At 40.2% G+C, this 22,974-nt stretch overlaps 1 protein-coding gene across 2 annotated transcripts; it reads right to left on the bottom strand.

Annotated features, from left to right (window-relative positions):
• Nucleotides 1–796: 796 nt before the first annotated feature.
• Nucleotides 797–22,944, bottom strand: LOC144666133 (ribonuclease 3-like). 2 transcript variants are annotated; one of them, XM_078527495.1, is made up of 39 exons: nt 22,718–22,944; nt 21,175–22,577; nt 20,390–20,525; nt 19,268–19,813; nt 18,499–18,579; nt 17,905–17,991; nt 17,384–17,470; nt 17,077–17,148; nt 15,827–15,908; nt 15,631–15,693; nt 15,248–15,336; nt 14,957–15,040; nt 14,457–14,525; nt 14,110–14,174; nt 13,668–13,721; nt 13,075–13,120; nt 12,947–12,975; nt 12,365–12,443; nt 11,346–11,453; nt 10,636–10,774; nt 10,256–10,316; nt 9,495–9,593; nt 8,410–8,469; nt 8,131–8,230; nt 7,982–8,019; nt 7,823–7,887; nt 7,065–7,135; nt 6,545–6,589; nt 6,260–6,313; nt 5,495–5,598; nt 5,032–5,137; nt 4,450–4,539; nt 4,082–4,127; nt 3,906–3,988; nt 3,359–3,462; nt 2,994–3,037; nt 2,193–2,241; nt 1,850–1,896; nt 797–1,608 (listed from the first exon to the last, which is right to left on the bottom strand). In XM_078527495.1, exons 1-39 carry the CDS (start codon nt 22,763–22,765, stop codon nt 1,169–1,171), a joined length of 5,073 nt encoding a protein of 1,690 aa, XP_078383621.1. In that variant the 5' UTR covers nt 22,766–22,944; the 3' UTR covers nt 797–1,168. The 2 variants fall into 2 exon arrangements, with proteins under 2 accessions (XP_078383621.1, XP_078383629.1); XM_078527503.1 differs by lacking the exon at nt 9,495–9,593.
• Nucleotides 22,945–22,974: the final 30 nt, after the last annotated feature.

Below are 22,974 nucleotides of genomic sequence, written 5' to 3'. Positions count from 1 at the left end.
CAATTCGCGTTTACTTCGGTTTCGCATTTCTACGCTTAGTGATTGCCCTAAAAAATTTCGTGCCACTTTCTCATCCAATCAGAAGTAAGACCAAAACTATTCGTGACTTACTCGCGCACGTTTTCCCGCGCTTCGCGCCGTCTACATGTACTTGCTTCGATTTTTGATTGGTTCACTGGACTGTCTATGTCCTTTGTGATTAGCAAGGGTGATTAATTTGGTCTTGGCTTTACGACACTCAAACGAAAAACGCTCTCTTCCTTTATTAAATTGCTCAATTCATTAATAAATTAATCAATTAATGTTATCACAATATAAAGACCATGAAATTGAAGGGTTTCTAATCTCTTCTTTTTGATTCCAACCAATTTGAATGGACTCTTTTCCCTGTCTTTCGCTTTCTTCGTTTTTTCCCTAGGAAAATTGGGAGAGTCTAATACAGGTTACCTTTTTGATTCGCTTTATTTTTCAGTTTTAATTAACGTCATAACATTAACGAGGCCAGTATAGTCCGGTTTTGATTGGATGACGGAACTGTTCGCGTATTTGTTTGCTTTCGTGTTTCCGGAGGGAGCGGGGGAGGGTTTGTTTCTTGATCTTGTTCTAACCAATCACAGCAAACGCATTTTTCTTTCCACCAAATCAGGAACAAAACTAAAGCCTACCGTGAGCTTGCTTGACGCACGTTTTCCCGTGCTTAACACCGGTTGCGCGTTTTTGCTTTGAGTTATGATTGGCCCGTTACGTTTGTTGTGATTGGTTAGGAAAATTTGAACCAGAAAAAACGGCGCATTGATAAACGTCTTTTATTTTCTTTAATAAGAATTGTCGCGTCAAACTGTACATTTAACTTTACATTTGTCTATAACTGTAGACACTTTCTTGATAAATACAATAGCTTTGCTTTTAAAGATAAAAATCTCTATACGATAAATAAAATTGTACTCTTACATTCACGACTAAAAACAATTTAAATCTGGCATGCAGAAACATCGTCGTTTGCTACATGTTGTTTAAAACGATAAAAGTGATAAATCTAATTAAACTCGACGTTTCTTTTCAAAAAATCTGCAACTATAATGAAGCAGAGATTTTCTGACCACTCTTGCAGCGCAGCAAAGTAATGCTGCTTCTCAACATGTCACGCAACGGATTTATGAGTCACGCGTCACGCGACACTAAAGTCATCTTCTACCACTGTGCAAGCGGGTTCGCTGTCCTCTTCCTGAGAGCCACTTTCGGTTTGTTCCTCTTGTGAGCTATTTTCGTTTTGTACCTCCTGGGAGTTATTTTCATCCTGTTTTACGTCGATGTCGACTTCGACGTATTCGTTTTCCTCTTCCTGTGAGCTATTTTCGTTTTGTTTCTCCTGTGAGCTATTTTCGTTTTGGTCCTCCTGTGAGTTATTTTCGTCTTCTTTCTCGTCGACGTCCTCGTTTTCTTCAAAAGCCTCTTTTTCTTCCCAGCACGGTTCGAATTCTGCATCTTCTTCATCCTGCTCGTCTTTCTCTCTTTCTTTACGCGGCACCTTGTTCCAGTAATTTCGCCGTCGCCCCTGGTGTTTTCGGTCGAGAAGACGTTTCTGTCGCGCCAGTTCTGGGAAATAGTCTGTCAATAAATATAGACAATCAATCAGAGTTCATAACGTCGAAGACGTACATATATTTTAATTTCTGCCTGACAAGAAAAGAATGCAACGTGTTCGTGTGCGCCTGTTCATCCCCGGGAGTGATTATTCTGCACTTAGTTCATGAAGTGAGAGTTCTTATTTTTCCACACATCGGGTATGAATCACCCGCTTACCACCCCCCCCCCCCCCCCAACTCCCGTATTGGGGTCCAGTACTTACGAGAGGTCAAAGCGTCTTTTGCTGCCGCCATTTCTGCTTGTTGAATGCTGCAAGGAGACGAAGAAAGGGTGCTTTAGATAAGTTGAGAAAACGCGGGTGTTTTATTAAATAATCAATGCACAGTTTCAAACTGGAACTTGTTGTTCAAAAGTGCACCCAAACAAGAAAACAAACCAACAAGACCAATCAATTAAAAAAATGAAAAAGATGCCAACAAGATAGTAACGCAAAAACCTTGACATTGTTATATTTTTCACAATAAGCTTACACGTCTCTTACAATGAAGAAACATCACTCAAAATTTAACTGAGCTCTGTCGACCATGAATTTAAATAACAGGTACCTTTTGCCTTCGCCAGATCCCAGTCTTCTGCCCTTGTAGTAAACAGCAACTGATAGCAGAGGAAAAAAGAGTAAGTTCAGGCCTTCACAAAGAACAAGTTACTTACGTGTAAAAGTTTAAACTTGCAGCTTCTTAATAAGCAAGCTGTGAGATACACCACTACCACGCATCTTTAGAATAAAGAGAAAAGATATTCGAATACAGATGTTTATTGCCACTGTGTGGCCAGTTTGTGAGCATTGCGGCTGGAATGGTTCCAACTATATTTTTTGGAACAGAAATACTAAAAGAAAGAAAAAGAAATAAATAAAAAAAATTGATGAGCCCACTTGTAAGCTGTTCCCCTTCCCGTACACATTTCTAGAGTTACAAGATACAGTATCATATAAAAAAAAAAATAAAAAAAAAAAGGAAAAAAAAAAAAAAAAAAAAAAAAAAAAAAAGGGAAAAAAAAAAAAAAACCCAGAAGAACAGGCCCCCCAAAGGGGGGGGAAAAAAAAAAGAAAAGTGAGAGGGGGGGGAATAGAATAAAAGGGCCGCGCCCAACAGAGAAAAAAAAAAAAAAAAAAAAAAAAAAAAAAAAAAAAAAAAAAAAAAAAAAAAAAAAAAGAAAAAAAAAAAAAAAAAAAAAAGAGGGAAAAAAAAAAAAAAAACCCCCCCGGAAAAAACCCACGCCCCCCACAACCGATGTGGACACAAATTTTTCTTTTTCCCCCCCCCGTGTCATGTTGAATAATTTCTTCACTACAGTATCAAATGATCTTTTTAATTTGAATTCTCAGCCGCTGCTCGTTCTCTCACCTGTGTAATGCTTGTGATGAGCAGGACCTTTGTTCTGTAGAACTCTTCAAAAAAAAAAAGAACGGAATCAAAAAAGTAAATCAACATTGCGAGGAAAGGCAAGCTAAAAGCGAATCGGCGTACATATGATAAAAGCAACTCAGGAATTGAATTGGCTCACACTCGTTTTACAGAAAATGTTACAGAATGTGGAAGTTGTTTGCAAACAACAGCTCATATTCTATAAACTAGAGAGTCCATTGCATTTCCAGCAAGTCTGAACAAGTGGTAGCTCTCCAACAGATATCTGACATACGGAATGTGAAACAACGTGCAGCAAATTTTGTGTAGTTGAAGGCCAATAAACTGTAGAATATTTCACTAACTTGTATTGTGGAAGATCAGGTGTTTTTCCCTGTTCACGTGAAGTCAAACAACACTGCTGTAACTGCGACTTGGCATCCATCCAGTCCTGATTGATGATGAACTCCTGTGGACAAAATAGGTTCACAATTACTCTAGAACTGGGTACACGCGGGGAGACAGAGAAAGGAGGCGTCTTGATTAAACAAAAGGGATTCGATCCAGGACATGAATTAGAGATTGTTCACTACATGGAAGACAAAAAAGAATAGGTTCTCGTTTACAGACGTGTGTGTGTGTGTGTGTGTCATAAAGACCTTTTCTTTCAGAATTCCGTCTCCGCCGGGAAGTCCCCAAGCCCACCATTATCGTTAGACGTTGCTAAGGAAATCATGACGTATCCATTAGCAACCAAGCGCAAGTTAAAACTTTCGCAGTGGTCAAAAGAGTGTTCGCGCTATATTTTGTACTGGTGAATGAAGAGCAGAGGAGCTTCAAGAGCTTCTTCGACGAACTGCTAAAAGAGAACTTGTGTCAAAATAAGTAAAATGATAAGATATAGTTTTTTACCTCGAGTCGAGGGAAGAGACAGACTCGGCAAAACACCTCCACATATCTGAGACCTTTATCCACGTACAGCGCAGCGACAAATGCTATAACAGATCAAATAAGAAAAGTAAGTCGCAATGAATTGTTTAAAACGAATCTAAAGCGACTGCGCGTTCGAAAATACTGAAACATTTTACCTTCCAGAATATCAGCAAGGAGCTTCTCGCGAAATGCCTTGACACCCTGATATTGAAACAAAAAGAAAAAAATAAATAGATTTTAATGAAAAGGGTTGGTCACGTTAAAAGGGCACAACAACGAAAACGAGGAATCGCTCAAGTTCAAGCAAAAAGAAGTTCAGCAAAAAACTGTGGTCAGCAATTTCAAGATCACGACAATTTTCACGGCTAGTTTTTAAGGCTCCAACACAAAACCTGCTTTCTACTCGATGAATATTATAGAACATCCGCGCGTTTACGGAGTCTTGATGTGCAACAAGTGATCAGCAATATTTAGGCCAGAATAATATGGCGCAAAGGAAGAAATATAACGAGGAAGCACACACCTGGCCTCCAAAGTTAATTAACTTGTCTAGTCCCAGCTCTCTGGCGAGGGTCGCCTGGATACGATGATTGACAAGAGAACTCCGTAGCAACTGTGATAACACAAAAGAGTCGTTTAGCAGAATTGCACAAAACAATAGTTCCAATATGAAATCAAGATTTTCAGAGTTCCAATTATTTAGGCTTGGAACAGCTAAGAAGACATTCTAGTCCGCAGAGCCCTTGTCGCATCTCTTAGATGACAGGGCCTTGGCACGAGAAACGAAGGGCTCTGGAGACACAGGATTTTCAGTCCTAGATTCTAGGACTTCTGGTCTTCATGTATGCAGTCGTGATGTTTCTGGATACTGTGTGAGAGTCATGGCGCGTTTAACTTCCGTTCAAGATTTCTTTGTTTCAAACAGCCAATCTAAAAATGCGAATTAATTCAAAAATCCTGTCTCAAGAGCCCTTCGTTTCACGTTCCAAGGCCCTGTCGACTAAGAGAAACGAAAAGGGCTATGGGGTGGTGGTGGTGGTGGTGGAGGAAAATAGTTGAATTGTGGTGGTGGTGATGATAGTGTGCACCTTTACGTAACCCCTACCGTAAGGTGTCCCTCGTGGTGTTCAGGGAAGTGCTTGAACAGATACACGGACACAACGAACTGCAAAACAGAGTCTCCCAAGAATTCCATACGCTGGTTGTTACCACTAAAAGGAATCGATACATAAGAATCAGAAAATGTTCTCTTCCCTTTGCCATGGTTTTGAAACTGAAGAGCTTTATGCGTAAAAACGCTCTCTAAGTTCTCATTTCTCTGGCTTATTTCGTCCGATTTTTTATTTAATTACTTATGTGGAGTAAACCATAATTAGTTATCGCGCAGCAGATTTTTGCTTCCATGAAGCAAATCAGTTGCAATGGAAAAGACAGAAGACTGTTTTCAAGTCTGAAAAAACCCAAATTATAATCCTTACAAGCAATTATAAGCCTGAGCCTGATGATATGTGCGTTTAACTCTAATGCACGTCATTGTTTAACTACAGCGTGCTTTCTCTGCTACTTACAGTGTGAGATTGTTGAAGCCGACTTGTGGGTGAGTGAAAGCTCGCGCTAGCAGGCGAATGTGGGTGAATTCGATTCCACTCGCTTGTTCAAACTCTTCTAATTTCTAAAGGCAAAAGCGAAAAAGAATCTCTGTAAGTCCTAACAAGACAATAATTAATACAAACACAGCATCACAGCTGATAGATAAAGGCTGTATAGAATGCAAAAGATATTAACTTAAAGCACCACACGAGTCGTTCAAGTTTATAGAATGATGAGCTTGTACTGTCAATAATAAACGAACCACAACCTGCTCCCCTACGTCCTGTCCTTTCTTTTTCCCGCGTTATGTCGGGGGACTTTCGCCTGGCCCCAACAACCTGCTAGCCAAGAACAAACTACTAAACCCAATAAGAGAGAGGCGCCCAGTTTCTTGCTCAAAACAGTGGGTTCGTACTAGAATGTCCAGACCCTATGAACTAGTCTTTCTTCGCAATTAACAGCTGTTTTTTTGGGTCGTTACCCAACGCTTCTCGCGTAACGAGTAATAAAAAGAGGGTGTGAAGGAGTCTAGACAACAAGTAGGGTCTTCACCCGGCAAATTCACGCGGACGTGGCCGGAGAACGTACGAATATGATTTTCCAATCAGAAAGTAGCACGAGCACTCACGGGCCATCAATTACGTCACGTTACTTGGCAACCTCACTCACAGAAACTGCAGCCTCAGTCAAATCTTAAACAAAGTAATACGAGTATAGATAGTATAGAAAATGAAATGAAAAACCTGAAGAAGTGATGATGAAGATATTAGGTGCCTGTCACCATCTGGTTGTTGAGCCTGCAAGGTGAAAAATATTCTGATTCACTCACTTTGAATGATCGAGAAAAAAAACATCAAATACTCCATTTCTCACACCCTTCCCCTGGCATTGTCTGAGGAGAGTGTACTAATCTGTTCTCTTTCACCACGACTTTCAAAATTTCGGGATTGTCGAAAGTGGAAATTTGCAGCCAGTGCACGAGGAAAATGAAAAAGGTGCAAAATGATGAAACCATTCAAATTATTTACCTGCAAAGGATGCTTTGGCAAGTTTGTCCAAACATCTCTAAGTTCCTGAAAACCAAACAAACATACAAACAAAAGAAAAAAAGGGGGTAAGTGGGAAAAGGGAAGGGGAAAAAAGGTGTTTTTCGCAAAAAAAAGAAAAAAAACAGCCCCCTACGGGGGGAAAAAATTTGGGTTCCCCCAAAAAAAACGAGGGAGGGGGGGGGGGGGGGGGGGGGGGAATCGGGGGGACCGTAAAGGGAGAGGAAAAATTTAAGAACCTTGGGAAAAAAAAAAAAAATTTTTAAGTTTGTGGTTCATATTCCGTGTTAATCTTCCTATTCGTAGCCTTCGTTGTTCCTGTGTGGTTTACTACAAACCATCAAAAGTATCAACTTTGGACACTTAGTCCGTGTGTGTTTGTATGGGGGGGGGGGGGGGGATGAGTGGCAATTCGCTTGGTCTAGACAGAGACTAAGTATATCGCAGCTAGTATTGAGAGCTTACACTACAAACATCTAAAGAGACAGAAACACAAACTAACCTCCTCCTCAAAAGCCGTATTGGTGAAAAGTACCGTGGCTGATGTTAAACCACTCTCCAAATACATAGCACCTAGGAAAAATAACAACACTCGTTAACATAACTGACGATATTTCCGCACTGTGCGTTACCACAAGGGAAAATAACTTGAGAGGATGAGTAAACACATGCGATCCAAGTGCATCGTCTACCTTCAACTCTCTCTAAGGCGTACACCCTCGGGAACAACTTAAGCAAGTCCGTCTTAGAGCAGTTTTCAATTGAGTGTCGTCCAAACCAAATTACTCTGGCCATCGGGCCGCTCCAGTACCATCCTCCTACATTGCCGGCCCGCGGGCGTGCGCGGCGGTCCGTTGGTTTTCGTCTCTGGCTGAGAAAGTGGCGCGAGATTTTGCCTCACTAGCGTAGTATAGCACGCAATTTACTCGCACTCGACCGCTCTAAAGAGGATTAGGAAACACGCAAACAAGTGATTCGGCCAGAATCAGCCAGCCACTATGTCCGCGTTAGAGAGGTCACGGTCCGCCTTACAGTTGTGACCATTTCAAGAAACAAAGACGACTGTATAATGACTATCAGCTAAAAGGAGCACTTTTCTTCTTGGCTACGATCAACAAGGGTTCCACAAAAATCAACTTTCCAACAATCTCGACAAGAAGATAATCTTTTCAAGAAACATTCAGTCAAGACCACAGCCTAAACTTTGTACGCTTCTAAACTCCTGCGCTATAAAGTGTCAGGGATGTTAACAGTACTCACCGAGAAGAGCTTCAAAACAGTTTGCCATGGCGTGATTAAGGTCCTCTTCCATGCACAAGTCAGGCCTGAAATGATTCAAGTGAAAAACGTTAACAAGACTCGTGCACAAAACCCAGTAAAAGGTCACTGCTAATGCTGATTGACAAGCAGGTTACCTACCCGTGAGAGAACTGCATGTAATCGGACAATCCCAGTTTCTGGAGAGTTAAAGAAAGTGTACATAAGAAGAACGAGCCAGAGGTAACCAATAAACGAGGAACGCGAAAGACTATTAGTTCTCTGCACGCCCATACGTGCCTATGAATTACCTTTGCTAGCTGAGCTAGATGCCTGTTTTGTACTAAAGCTGAGCGGTACATGGCTAAACCTCCTTCAGTCTTGGATGGCAGCATGAAATACAAGTGAACGCTGAAGTAGAACAGAAACAATATGGACAAATGAACATGAAAAATAAATACAAGTGCAAGAGAAAAGGTACAGCCTCCGAGGCTGGACGATTCCAACCTACTTGTTCTTCGAACTACATAAAGGGATCTTTGTGAGCAAAATAAACCGAGGGTAGTAAAATATTATCCAACGTATCTAACCTGCTGATTAACTCCAGAACAGCGTCTCCAAGGAATTCAAGCCTCTCATTGTGTCGTATCCTAAAAAACAATCGAGAAAATGCCCACTATAAAGAGGATACAATCAATGCTGTATTCGAGCAAACAGGTAATGCTTTCATTAAAACAAGCCATTTCCTACTAAGGTCAGTGTCATTATCCAGAAAAAGTTGCCACAAATTCTTGTTTTAAACAATACAGCGTTCTACCTGTGGAAGTAAAGAGGAGAAAATGTTATGCTGTAGTTGAGAGCACATTTACTTGGAACCCTTGCGCATTATTCAGCTATTTCACTCAGTTCTAGTAAGTCTTAAAATGACAGCTCGTTAACGAATAAAAACACCAAAGATGTGATAACAAATTATAAAGGGACAAGGGAAATAGTTGCTAACGAAACTGCGTCAGTGGGCAAGAGGAATACTTGGATTATGATCAAGGTAAATTTAGATCCCTGTAGCGGGATTTAGAACTGACAAGGACGGATAAGAATGAGAAATATTGAGACGGTTTACGAATAATCCTTCTGAGTGATGCTCTACCGCATAAATCACCTTGAAGAAATCCTGCTTGTTCTACCTTGCAAGCTTTGCTCAGTTGTCTTCACTATATTTGCCAAGTTTGTCTTTCAGTTTCTATAACTACCTACTAAACTCGTGGTACTTACGTTGTTTATAAAATTCCTTCTTTTTAATCTAGCTCAAACTAAATCTACTCTAATCCACTGCTCTACACAAGACTCCCTTCAAGATTTCTGCAGGTCGAGCTGGGGATGGACTGGCTTTTGTCCTTTTTTGTTGTTGATCATCCTTCCCCAGGTCATGCGTATCTGTGCTCATCAGTTCCTCTGACTCCACCGAATTCGACTTGGAACGAGTCTGACTCTACTCTTTTTGTCTGTCAGTCTTCTGTCTGTCTGTCTGTCTGTCTGTCTGTCCGCCTGCCTGCCTGCCTGCCCGTCTGTCTGTCGTCTGTCTGGCTGAGTGTTTGAGTGTTTCAATGTCTGTCTGTCTGTCTATCTGTCTATCTGTCTGCTTAGCTAGCTGTCTACCTGACTTATCCTACTCTACCTGTCTAGTAGCCAATCCTTTGTCTTCCCTCCTATTAGTCTCCTTCTCGCTTTACTTTGAGATTTAGATTTAGCGAGAGTGCCAGTATCGTCAGCGAAACTAGAGAAAGTTTGGAAGCCAAGCTCAGCAAGACTGTACTACAAATAAAGTGCGCACTTTTGGCTGTCGTAACCCAGTGAAGATTAATACACACTAAACCTATTTTCGCTAAGGTGTACCAACGGTTATTTAAACACAGTTAGGGTAAGTTGATAAACTTTAATGGACAAGCATTTTACCCCCAAGGGTAAAGATGATTCTTATGCTTACTAAATGATTGGAAAACTCACTTACTGAGATAAAGTGCTGGTTATCTCTTCTCCAAGGACCCGACAAGATGTAAAATGTTGTATTGTTTCTTTTGTGTTCCTTAAATGGCCAACAGGAAAAAAAGAAATTACCCCTGTCAGATTAGCTCCACGCTTAACATATGAATTGATTTCTTCTAGCTGAATGCCATGAAATTTGTTAAATTTCAATTCTAAAGATTTGGTTGTACATCAAGACAAATTCCCTCAGTTGATTACTGTCTTTTGTCTCGTAATATTGATACTGTAGGGAAAAACAAGTGGTATCCTGCGTTGCAGACGAACTAAACGCAACTAAATGCAGGCTAATAAGTAGGTAATTACTCTCGGGACTTAGGGGTTAAGTAAATGGTTTTGAGAAATAGATGGATGATTAACCAGTTGCTTGTCTAGACAATCAATCAAGATACTTACATGGACTGATACTCCTCCATTTTGCCAAGGTTTGACATGACTCGTATCAGCTGGGTGATGCCTTTAAAAGCAAATAGAATGGTTAACTAAGAAAAACCTCTACAACAAACAACAACGATAATATTATGTTGATTATTTCTAATCCCAGGCTTGTAATGGTATTGAGCCCTGTCTACAACTTCTGGGGACGAACCAGATTCCGACGTTAGTTTTGAGAAAATGGTGTTGAGAACCTCCGAAGTTATTAAGAATTAACATATTCAATTGAGAATTGACATTTTTGTATTCCCTTATTTCTGACTGCGATTGTAATTCCGTTACTAGCCTAATCGTCCTGTCCCGTATTGAGGCGTAAACCCCTTCAGGTTTAATGAACATACCCTTCTTGCGGGTGTGCAGATGTCGTATTTTCCTGTCTCCGTATCTTGGCTGCTTCACTCCACAGTTTGACAGAGAATTCCGCGCGTGGTCTGGGTTCATGCCAAAGTTGAGATGATATGAGGGATGCGTCAAGGCAAGCTGTTAACAAATAAAAAGGCAAAAACAAATAAACCAATCACAGATCTTCGACTATTCTTGACTGGGTCGGGTACCAGCCGTCGCAAGGACTCATTGTTGCCACTTATTGGAACCTAAAAAATTCCCTGACTTTTCACTGACCTCAAAACAATTTTAGCTGACCTTGCATTAAGAGAATTATCAAATAGCCAAATCCACTTTTACATGCTTCAGCTCAATTCTGCAGACCATCGATATTCTTCTCTTCATTTTCAATCTTATTAGCGTTTTTCACGGTGATTTTGAACGGCATGAAAACAAAATTCCCTGACTTTTTACCGACAATAACGAAGAACTAAGGGGCGGGGATTTTCCCTGACTTTTCCTGATGACCTTGAAAAACTTTTGTTTTTCCCTGACTTTTCCCTGACCGTGGAAACCCTGAAGGTCTCACATGAACGGCTCGCTACCCCTCGAGAGAACAATAGAACAACAACAACCCCCCCAAAAAAAAATCACAAAGAAGACCAATAGAATTACAACCTGTAACTGTCTTGACTTTGTTACTTCACTTTATTAGCTCGTAATTTACCTGAAGTAAACACCGATCTTTGAACACGTAGCCCATTTTCTCGTCCAGTGTTTGTAGACACATGTGGTAGCGTACATGATGTACCAATACAGGAAGCAGTAGCGCGTGCTGGAAAATATCCAAAGGAAACAAGAGACATTTTTAGCAAATCGATAAAGGTACTGTTATTAAAAGTGGTACAGTTACAAATAGCAGGCCAACTTGCCGCCATTGAAACCGATCCATAAAGGGGCTATGTCACCAATAATTCGGCACTGACCAACTAGTCATAGAATAACTGAAAATCAAATACGGCTAAAACTGAAGAATAACTCAAAACACAGAAAACAAAAGGGGCATGGATGGGCAAAATTCGGGATAACGAATGCTCGAAAATCATCCTTGTGTATGTGGCCGTGATTTGCAACAAATGACTTTTGGTCTGCCAATTTGAGTTAAAGCTGTTAAAACGAAAAAAAGAATTTTCTAAAATCCGTGACTAGCCCCTTTAATTTTGATGTCCTTGCTGTCATAACCAATAACACACTGATGTAAGCGTTATTTTCTTCTGGTTCATCTTGACAGTATCCCATAGTTATTATTTTCCATATTCTCATCACCTGTCTCCTTGACAATGCATTTAGAGTGTTTTTCACGTGACTGGTCAAAAGTAATTCGCATTTGCTCCGCCTAGTGATTGGTTTAAAAAACTCGCGCCACTTTCTCAACTAATCAGAAGTAAAACCAATTGAGACTCGCGTTTGCGCACGTTTTCCCGCGCTTCGTGTCAGCTACATGTATTTGCTTCGAGTTTTGATTGGTTCACCGAATTGTCTGTGTCCTTTGTGATTGATACGAGTGTTTACTGTGGTTTTGGTTTTACGACACTCAGTTGAAAACTGTTCTATACCGTAAGGAGACATCAGGTGTATGTTTCTCAAAGTCCCGAAAACTGTTCGGGCACGAAAGCTTTTCGGGGCTTTTGAGAAACGCATGCCAGGTCAGTATTGATGACTCTTGGGAATAAGAGCTAAACAAACCTGGCAGATGTCAGACTTCAGCCCAGTTTTGATCATTCCTCTGCTGCTCACTTCCACCACCACATCACGCCGCATAGAACTAAAGGAAAAACAACAAGATAAGCGTGAACGTCGTTTACTGAACGTGAAGTTGAAATAGATGTATTCACTAGGTCTTCCAGCTGGGCTTCCAACATACAAGTCAAATCTGAGGCTCGCTTAGCCTGTGTACAGTGAGAGGGGAAATGGCTGTACACGGCTAAGGCTCGTTGAAAAAAATTTTACCCCTATACCGGTATTGAACGACCGTCAGTGAGGTCAATTTCCCCCTTTCTCCCCCGATTAACAACAGAGTGGCATTGCGTTGATAACCCTACAAATACCGGGGGGGCACCGTATGAACTTGCATGCAGTGCAACGAAGACGGCGTTAAGCGGAAAACCCGACAATACTTGGCTGTATCTAGTCTCTAATCAAACCAAATAGCGTAATTTCGCATTGAGCAAAATAACTTTCATTTGAAATCAATTCCAATGAAATGACGTATTTATTGCTGCCTTTTTGGTTTAGATACACAACAAAATGTTGCATTTAAAAGCTTACCCAGTAAGACGCATCTTTTCCAGTTCGATCTGAAAAAGACATAAAATATTAGTAAGCTCGCTAAAAAAAAGTTTAACAAACTAACCATACCCTGCGATATAAAATAATTTCATTTCTTATTTGGTTACCTTGAGTTTAACAAGCTTGTCTTGGTTCTTACGACTTGGTACTGGTCTGAAAGACAGTGAATGAGATAAAAAAAAAAGAAAATTTGTAATGACACTACTGTTAAGTTTGTAATGAAGTTTTTGGATGGTCTGTATACAATGTTATGCGAACGTTTTTCAAGGTATTATAAAATAAAAAAAAAAAAAAATAGGAAAAAAAAAATTTTAATATTTTTTCTCTTCTTCTTATTTTTTTTTTTCCAAAAAAAAAAAACACACCCACCAACACACAAATCCACAAAAAAACCACCCCATTCAACATAACCCGGAATCACTGCATCTGGTGATTGATATATTACATAAAGAATCGAAAATGTGCAAAAGTGCTTCATCACATTTCCAAACACCGATAAGATGGCTTGATGGAGAGGGTAACCCTCCCACCAGGGACAACGTTTCTTCATATAAACTTAAAACAGGCCCTAAACGCAAGAATGAAAGGAATGTAAAAGAACGAAAATGCCGTGTTTCAAAGCCCATAGCTAATGAATGAAGCGACAGCCCATATTTTCTAGCAATCAATCATGATTGAAATATAAGCAAAACTCGTTTACGTGTTCGAGATGAGGCTTCTCAACTTGACATATGACTTCTGTAGCTTTTGATACCTGCCAATGAAACACAGAAGATGATTTTCATTAAAAGTGACTGACTACATTTACAAAGGACGGGTGATTGTTTCTCTCACAAAATTCACATGGGAGTTGATAAAACAACAAGAGAAGGCCTGGCAGTAACGGATAACCAATGCAAAAGTGAAGATTGAAAGAACTGCAAGTAGTATAGTGGGTTGAAAATGATACCTTTTTTCACTAACAACTATTGTTTATCCTTACGCATGGCTATGCAGCAAGGCTTTCCAGTTAATAGTCATGTCACATACATTTTGAATGCTTTCCAATTTAGTATGATCATTCTTGAGAATTTTATACATGTGGGCTGGCTGATTTTTTTCCCCTTTATTCCTTTTTGATAGTTGCAGCAACACAACCTTACTTAGGATCTCCAGCAAAGCTCATCTGTACCGGCCTAATACTATGGTGAACAATATAAGGGTACATCTAAAATGTAATTGCATAAAATAAAATATGATTAAACCTAACAATATGTACAAATTTAAGGATAATTGCAACAAGGCTTTTTCACAGTGAGTGTTGAAGAAGAGAAAATAATAACGTAAACCTGTGCATGAACTTTTCATCAACTCTAAAACTGAAGCTTACCGTATGTTTTATGTCGTCATTTCGTGTTTTATCCCTCAAGCTACCATTTTCTGGTTGTTAGCTGAAGGGGCTTAGCCCCTTTTAACAGACATCTCCTTTAGGTGTTAAAAAGCCACCTACCTTGCCTTTAGACAATCTTTCTGTGTCTTTACAGAACTGCAAGTCATCAACCCTAAGGGCTACAGGTTTCTATTATTAACACAAAGAGGAAATATGTCAGCAACCAGTTAAATACAGTAGAACTACAGACTGAAGAACTTTTACAAACAAAGGATGCTCAGGAGTGCATATTGCATGTAAAACAAGATTTGATGATTTTGGTGGTAAATCTGTCTTTGAGAATTGATGAGTTCCATGGTGGGCCAAGTAAGATTTCATGATGGTAACAAGCTTATATGTCGGCTGTCACAGGTGCTAAAACTGACTGGAAAATACAAACAGGAAAACTCCTTCAAGGTCCTTTATAAGGATTTTTCAAAAACTGGTCTGATTCATTACTTTACTACCACCGTCTAAAGGACTCTGTCTTCTACACAAACACATTTTTTTCTATTTCATACCCACTTGTACATAGCAAACATACTTAAAGTATTACATTCCACACATAAAATGCAGCTTACCTTATCTGGATTCATCACAATAGAATTGACACAAGACTTGCTATATTCCTCCAATTTATCAGCACTAAGGGTTAAATCACTGGACTGCCAGAGACAAAATAAAAGTATTTATTATTTTTTTATTTCTGTTTTCATTTTTTCTTTACTTTAAATTATTATCTTTTTTACAGTGTACCTGCACAGAATAAAACATTGATATAACATCATTGAAAAATTCCAGAGCAAGGAGTGATACATTCTGCCCTCATTCATGACTTTTTTATTTATCATGATATCAAAGTAAATTCTTACCTTTACAAGAAGTTTGGCAGAGTCCAAAACATGAGACAACACTTGACTCATTGAAAGAAGTTTATGGTCCTTCATTGAATTGTCATGGTCTAGAAATGGGAAAATACAGTTTTAAATAGAGAATTTAAGTCCACGGGACATGGAAATTGAAGGAAAGGGGGGGGGGGGGTACTGAAAGCTTATAACAAGTTCCATTAAATAATTTGTTTGTGACACAGTTATAAATTCACAGCTTCAAGGCTGGTGTTTCAGTGGCAGAGCAAAATTCAGAGAAGAGACAGACGGATGCTGACTTAGCAGCTGATGAGTTTTTCTTCTTTAACTTGTTCTACTAACATCTGGTCTCCCCTCCCCCCAGCTGGGGGAAAGGAGTTACAACTTACCTGTAGTTCTATGAACAAATCTTGGCATGAAATGGTATCGTTGACAGGAATCTTGCATATCTCCTGCAAAACATTTATAAAAACATGCATCTCACAGCAATCTCTTTACTCAGTACAAACAAATGTGCACTTGTAAGTGTTCACCACATTCCAAAATTGCACCAGGTGCAGATGTAAGTTACTTGAGAGTACATACCTTTTAAGTCCCAGTCTGCCAGTTCAAGGATTTTGTAAAACAGAAATTGTGAGAACAAGTCAAGATCCTTGATACAGAAATTCTGAAATAAATGTTCAGGAGTCATTAAAAATAATAGAGAAAATTCAAGGACTTTAGAAGCATAAGTATCATAAAAATAAATGATATTTTTGGATGAACTACATAACAAATTCGTGACAGGTAAAATTCCAGTTTTTCATACAGGAGATAGAGCTTAAGGTCAGTTTTAGGGTTGGGGTACTACAATATGTTCTCAGAATGAACTTTAAAGAAACTAACAGTCCCGGAGGGGTACTGGACATAATTTCGGGTAGGGAGGTGCGGCCTGGCCTCCTAAACCCTTACCCTGTTTAAGACACAAACCTCTGATTTTCCTACCCTGTTTAAGACAGAATGCCGATTTTTGATACCCCGTCTAAAACAGTAAGTACCTCACTGGCTTTGTTGTGATTGTGAATTAAGCTACCGTAATGATTCGATTTAGCGCCCGGGGCGCTTATTTACTTTTGGCACCTCAAGGGGGGCGCTAATTTGAGACAGGGCGCTTATTTGGGACAGGACGTTTATTTAATTTTTTGAAAAACAACCAAATGTTTAAAACAAAACTTTAATAAATATCAAAATGACTAACAACAACAGAAACTGTACCAGTAACAAATTGTTGAAAGTTCGGTTACTTTTAAAAGAACTGTTCATTTTAGCAATAAATATATACATGTACGGTACGGTGAATGTTCATGAGTTTATCTATTCAACGTCCATGACTTCAATAGGGGCAGTAATCCACAATAGGGGCGCTTGTTAGAATAGGGGTACTTATAAGAATGGGGACACTTTTTAGAATGGGGGCGCTTTTTGGAATAGGGACACTTATTGACAAAAACACATTCAAAGGGGGGCGCTTAGTTTAAAGGGGGCGCTTATTGGAAGGAGGGCACTAAATCGAATCATTACAGTAAGTATCAATGGCAAAATCAACGTACCGGTAAGTCAGCAATACGGAAGAATTTGTGAAAATTTGGCTTGTTACACCTCTGCAGGCATATAAGCCTATCCTGTTTGACATTGGTCCATGTAAAGATACCCGTTTAAGACAAAAAAGCCTGAAAACCATACCCTATCGGGCCGCACGTCCCCGTTAAGCCCTAATAAGGAAGTGTCCCCCCCCCCCCCCCTCCGGGCTAACAGTTTTTAGCTTGGAAACAGGAGCCAGGATAACAACAACTCACCTCAGGAACTGGTTGACTGATGAAATGAAGAGAGTATTCAATATTGAATCGAATCACAGAGCATAGAGGCACCTAGTAAGATAAATTTAACAAATAATATAAGATTAAGATTATTTGGCAACAGTTTCAAGTGAAGAAAATGCTGTACACTGTTAGAGTTTTGATTGGAAATCATGTGTGTTATCAGTAACTGAGATAATAAAAATATTGTAAATTGTAACTAAAGAGAATTAGACACACTGGCCATGATAATCATATGAATTGCGTGACTTGGCAAAATATATAATGGTGATCAAACTAAACTCACATGTTCTAGTGGGTGATGACAGAACATAGAAAATCCCTCAAAAGTGTAATCTTTCCCTTCAAAGTGGATAATGGTTGGATTCTCTGTCTGTAAAATAAACAAACAAGACATTCAAGACTGACAATACAGAAGCTCTCAGAGTGAAGTTTTTCAGGTGTTCCAAATACCGTCGTAAGGGCTTATAAGCGGAATGAAAAAAATATGTTTCGAAATGAGCCACAGGAGTGTTGATCGAAATACATTTTTAAGTTAAAAACGCATAATAAAGCATCATTCAGCCCTGTTCAGTGTTGTAATCTGGCAGAGGGGGATAATATCTGGGGGGCTTATAATCAGATGTACGAGGGGGGGGGGGGGCTTATAACCGGAATTTTATGGTATGGTAATAGCATGTACATGTACAGGCCCTATTTCCCAGTTAGCGAAAAGAAAAGAGTCGATGATGATGATGATGATGATGTACACATAAATGCAGACCTTAAAGCAAAATCTTAGCATCATAGTATATAATGCAGACTTACCATGAAATTGGTGTGCGGAGTAACTGTCACCCAGTAATGATACAACTTATCCGCATTGTTTGTTAATGGATCGCATGCTGCAACGACCTTATAACAATAAATGTTACACATTATTAGAAAATATACTTTGAGAACAACTACCAGTGACACTTATTCTTTCATTAGTTATACAAAATAATTTAATTAAATTATTCACAAGAAAAAGACCAATGTAAGTCGAATGAGATACCAATGATGCTCAATGGTTGGTAAAGTCTGCATACAAGCCTAGTGGCCCATCAGGCCGGAGCTTACCCCAGTTTCTGTAGCAAGAAGCGACTAGGAGTATTTCTACTCCCCCCTGAATGGGATGCTAGTCCATCACAGGGTTACCCCCAGCAGTAAATTCGCCAGTACCCATTTATACACCTGGGCGAAGAGAGGCACTATGAGAGAAAAGTGTCTTGCCCAAGAACACAACACAATGACCCCAGCCAGGGCTTTAACCCAGATCGCTCGATCCAGAGTCCAGCAGGCTAACCATTAGGCCACCGTGCCTCCCATGATGCTCAATGGTTACACTTGAGAAAACACAAACTTTCCTTCTGTACTTACAGTTTCACCAGGATAAACACCATGGCGAATTCCTTGCTTTTTGTCAGATGCACTGCATCGACAGACTGGACCATCGTTTGTCTATGAGAGAGTATGGGGCAAACACAAATGGATAAAATCATCCAAACTCAATGTCTTGATCTTTACAAACTTTGTTATAATTTTAAGATTCTTTGTGAAAACACCTCACATTTATATTTGTTAGTAAATTGAATGTCTACCACCCTTAATTAAGTTAACTTTCCAGAATCTTAACTTTAAGCCCTTTGTAGGCTCGATTTCCATCGCTCTCTGATCTTTTGTCCAGTCTTTGTTCCACCTCAAGAAAGGGGAGGGAGCTTGGGGGTACTCCCATTTGAAAGGGTCGGGGATGCTTGTCGGAAATTTTAAAATGACCCCCCTTAAAGAGACCAATCTGGGCATGGCTCAAGCTTCACACCTCTCGGTGAAGGAAGAACTCTCTGACATCGTCAGGGTAGAAGAGATACCAAAATACTAAAAACAGAATTTATATTTGTCTATTTCTTTGTGTGTAACCCTAAATGAGACCTTGACCATTAAAAATATTGGCGTTTTCTCTGGAACACCCTAAGTGAGACAAGCATCCAAAATTTACACCCCTAAGCAAGACAACAAGCACCCCCCCCCCCTTACATGAAAGTCCCCTCTGATAGGGAACAGAAGGGGAAGGAGCATGGGCTCATGTTCCCAAACAATGGCTGATAATCAAGCCTAGCCCTTTGAAACCTGGTAAAATCTTTGCTCATACCTCTCCTGCTTCATTAAACCAAAGTTCAGGATGAAGTCGTCTAAGATCTTCCATCTTCCTTCTCCTGACATCTGCTACACTTGGACCTCTATGGTCATGCTCATCTACAAGCAGGTCATCATCATCATCATCATCATCAAAGCCTCCATTTGGGTGACTGTCCTCATTATCATCACCGTCATCATCATCATCATATTCAGAGCTGCTGTCACTCAAGCCCTGGATTCCAATCTCACTGCCATCTTCATCGCTGTTAATTTCCTCATCACTTATGCCAAGAAACTCTGCATAATTACTTGCATCTGACTTTTGTCTAAGCCTTGATTTTGGAGGGCTTTCATCAACCTCTGTTGGGCTCTCATTAGTCTTGGTGTCAACAAGTGATTCCACATCACTAAGTTCTGCATTTGCATGGTTACTTTGCCTGCTGTTAACACTCTCATTATCATCATCTTCCACGGAAACCATGTTCAATATTTCCTTCTGAAATCTGTTCTGGAGTTCAGTGAGTTTTTTTGTCCCTTGGACATTGCAATTATTATCATCCTAAGTAAAACAACAACTCAAGTTAATTGAACACTGGGCTTAAACTTGAATGTCTGTGTTTTGTAGAGATCTGTAATTTTCTGAGACAACATCTTGTTTCTCCTAGCTTGTTCAATAAATTATCAAGTAGATAGGTGACTAGAATAAAGATAATCATCAACTAGGAAAAATTGTCTCATGTATTATGACAAAATTCTCAGAAATACTAAAACGAAATGTACAGTACTGTACTAGGTAAGGAGAATCAACTAGTTCAGAGGTTACCTTAACTTAGAAATTAAAGCAAACTAAGTCACAGAACATAACTTGCTTGTTGGGCTAGCAAAGCTGGATTAATCCACAACCTATATCAGATCTGACTTTTGATGAGCCATAGAATGTGTACAAAATAACACACAGACATATATGTTGTGGTTTAATTTTCTATTTGGTTTAAAATTTTTCAAACCAGTTTGATTTTTATTTCCTTTTGTTTCAGATTATGATAATGAACATAAGACAATGAGAAATAAAAATCAAACTGGTTTGAAAAATTTGAAACCAAATGTAAAATTGAACCACAACATATACATGTACCTGATCACTCTGCTTTTTGGTATAAAACTCCTCTGGCACAACACATTTTACCACTCTTTCAACATCTGGAGGGGGAGGAGAAAAACAACGGGGAACTCTAGGACTCCTCCTGCCACCAACACCTGGGCTAAAGTTCCTTTGTTTTGAAAAACAGAAATACAGAAAAATATATATCACTGTGTCCAGATATTAACTAAACTGGAGTACACTGTTACAGTAGGGGAACAAGCGCCAGTTGATGGCGACATCACTTCTCTGAGAAGTGACTGAGCCCGCAGTTTTCGTCCCAGAAGTTGCTAAGCAACATGACATATTTGTACACATGGTTGCTTTCGGAGTACTCATGAGCACTCGGGCTAGTTTTTGATTGGATGAAATAATTCGGAAATACTTCGAGTGCTTTAACAAAGATTTGCCAAAACTGGCACTTATTCCCCTGACTGGTTAATCAGTTAAAAATGAGCTATAGCTGAAAAAATTCATCCTGAACTATAATCACAGTAACTGTTTACCTTATAGTAAATGGCTTGAACCCAGGAGTATCAGTAGTTCGTATAGTGTGATCATCCGGGTGAGAGTAGTTCTGAGAAGAACTGCTGTTGGTGACTGACGTTTCGACAACCTGAAGTTATCTTCGGAGTTGACTCAAGAGATGACTTCTGCTCAGGTTGTTGAAATGTCAGCAGAACTTCTCTCACCCAGACTATCACACTATACAACCTGTTTACCTTATCAGACCTTTTTTATGGAAAAATATTATTTTGTACATCATATCTTTTACTAACCTCCTACTTCCCCGCTCTCTTCCTCTATCCCCATCTCTGTGAAAACCAGTCTTTTGGTGTAGAACGGATGGACTGGATGTTTTCTGACCACCGGGAGATCTGTGATTTATAGGACTGAAATCAGGCATTCTGTTTCTGACAGGACTGAACTGTCGTGGTACAGGAGGCCTCAACCCACTGAAACACTGCGGTACAGGAGGCCTTGACCCACCTAACTGTTGTGCTGCGGGAGGCCTCAGCCCACTGAACTGTTGTGGTACAGGAGTCCTCAACCTGCTGAACTGTTGTGATACAGGAGGCTGCAACCCACCAAATTGTTGTGGTATAGGAGGCCGCAGCCCACTGGGTCCAGTCATGGCAACTGGCATGTTATGCAGTATGCTTTCCTTCCTGGGTTGAGGTAGACCTGAGCTTATACTGTTATTGGGCTGTTGGTAGTTAGAGCTTATGCCCCTCAACTGTTTATCTTGAATGTGTCTATCCAAAGCTGCAGCAATAGAAGATCCCTGGTTTAAGCTACAACCAGAAGGTGGAGGATTTCTTACTTGCATGGATGGATGGTTGAAAGGACTGGACTGTTGTTGTACTACTTGAGATGGGACTCCTCTTGGTGAAGGCAAAGTAGGTCGTACAAATTGCTGCTGGGTTTGGGGAGGGATTACTCTAGGTGAAGATGAAGGTGAAGTGGGAGACATGAATGGTCGTGGGAAAGATACAGCAACGGGAGGTTTCTGATGGACTGGACTGTTGAAAGGTGAAGCCTGAAGTACTGGGGATGAGACTGTTCTAGGCGACAGCACAGTGGGGGACACCAATGGCTGGACTGGGGACGATGGAAACCTCCCAGGAGGAGGCAAAGTAGAAGACATAGGTGGCTGCTGGGTTGGAGTTGGAGAGCCTCTAGGAGGAAGCAAAGTAGGGGACACAAGTCGCTGCTGGGCTGGGACTGGGGGGCCTCTAGGTGACGGTACAGTAGGTGCCATAACTGAAGGTCCCTGGTTTAAGCCGAATACAGAAGGTTGAGGAGATCTCGCTTGCCATGAAGCAGACGGGCTGTTAAAAGACGAAGACTGCAACACTGGGGATGAAATTCCTCTAGGTGAAGGCAGAGTAGTTGGCATAAATGGCTGATGAACTGGTGATGTAACTCCTCTAGGCGAGGACAATGGAGAAGGATGCTGTAATGGTGACCAGATGTTTGTAACCTGAGCTGTGGAGGGTTGGGTTATACCCCTTGGCGGGCTTTGACAAACTGTCGCTGGGTTAAATGAACCACGGAACTCTGGGGGAGATCCCAAACGCTGTAAGGGTGGCACTACTCCAGGGCTGGTTATTAAGCGTTGCATGGGAGCTGCTTGTGGAATCTGTGTTTGAAATCCTGGACGCATCTGCTGTTGGTTTGGCTGAAAATAAATTTATTACAGTGCAGGAGATTTCGTTAAGTAGTTCAGCAACTATCTGGTTAAAAGAAATAGTAGCAATCTTCCCTAAAAAGAAAAAGACCATGACAGGTTTTTAACAGGTGATCAAGCACAATGCTTACCGGAGGAGAGAAACCTTGCGTGATCTGCCAAGATGGAGGTCGCCACATTCTCGATTTACACTCGTTAAGCAATTTTATTTCTTGCCCATGCGATCTTTATGTAGTTGATAAACATCAGCGTCAAAATAATAAAAGTTTTTTTGCTTCATGATCGAGAATTAGATGAAACCTTTTGAAAGCCTGTCAAATGCTGCCTCATTCGCCATCTTGAATTTAAAGTTGTTTTCTTGTTTCCAGGTCCCTGTTAGTCTAGTCTA

This window comes from Oculina patagonica, chromosome 1, assembly GCF_052425735.1.
Source record: "Oculina patagonica isolate OP01 chromosome 1, crgOcupat, whole genome shotgun sequence".
NCBI classification, from domain to species: domain Eukaryota; kingdom Metazoa; phylum Cnidaria; class Anthozoa; order Scleractinia; family Oculinidae; genus Oculina; species Oculina patagonica.
This window is presented reverse-complemented; position numbering and strand designations above follow the sequence as displayed.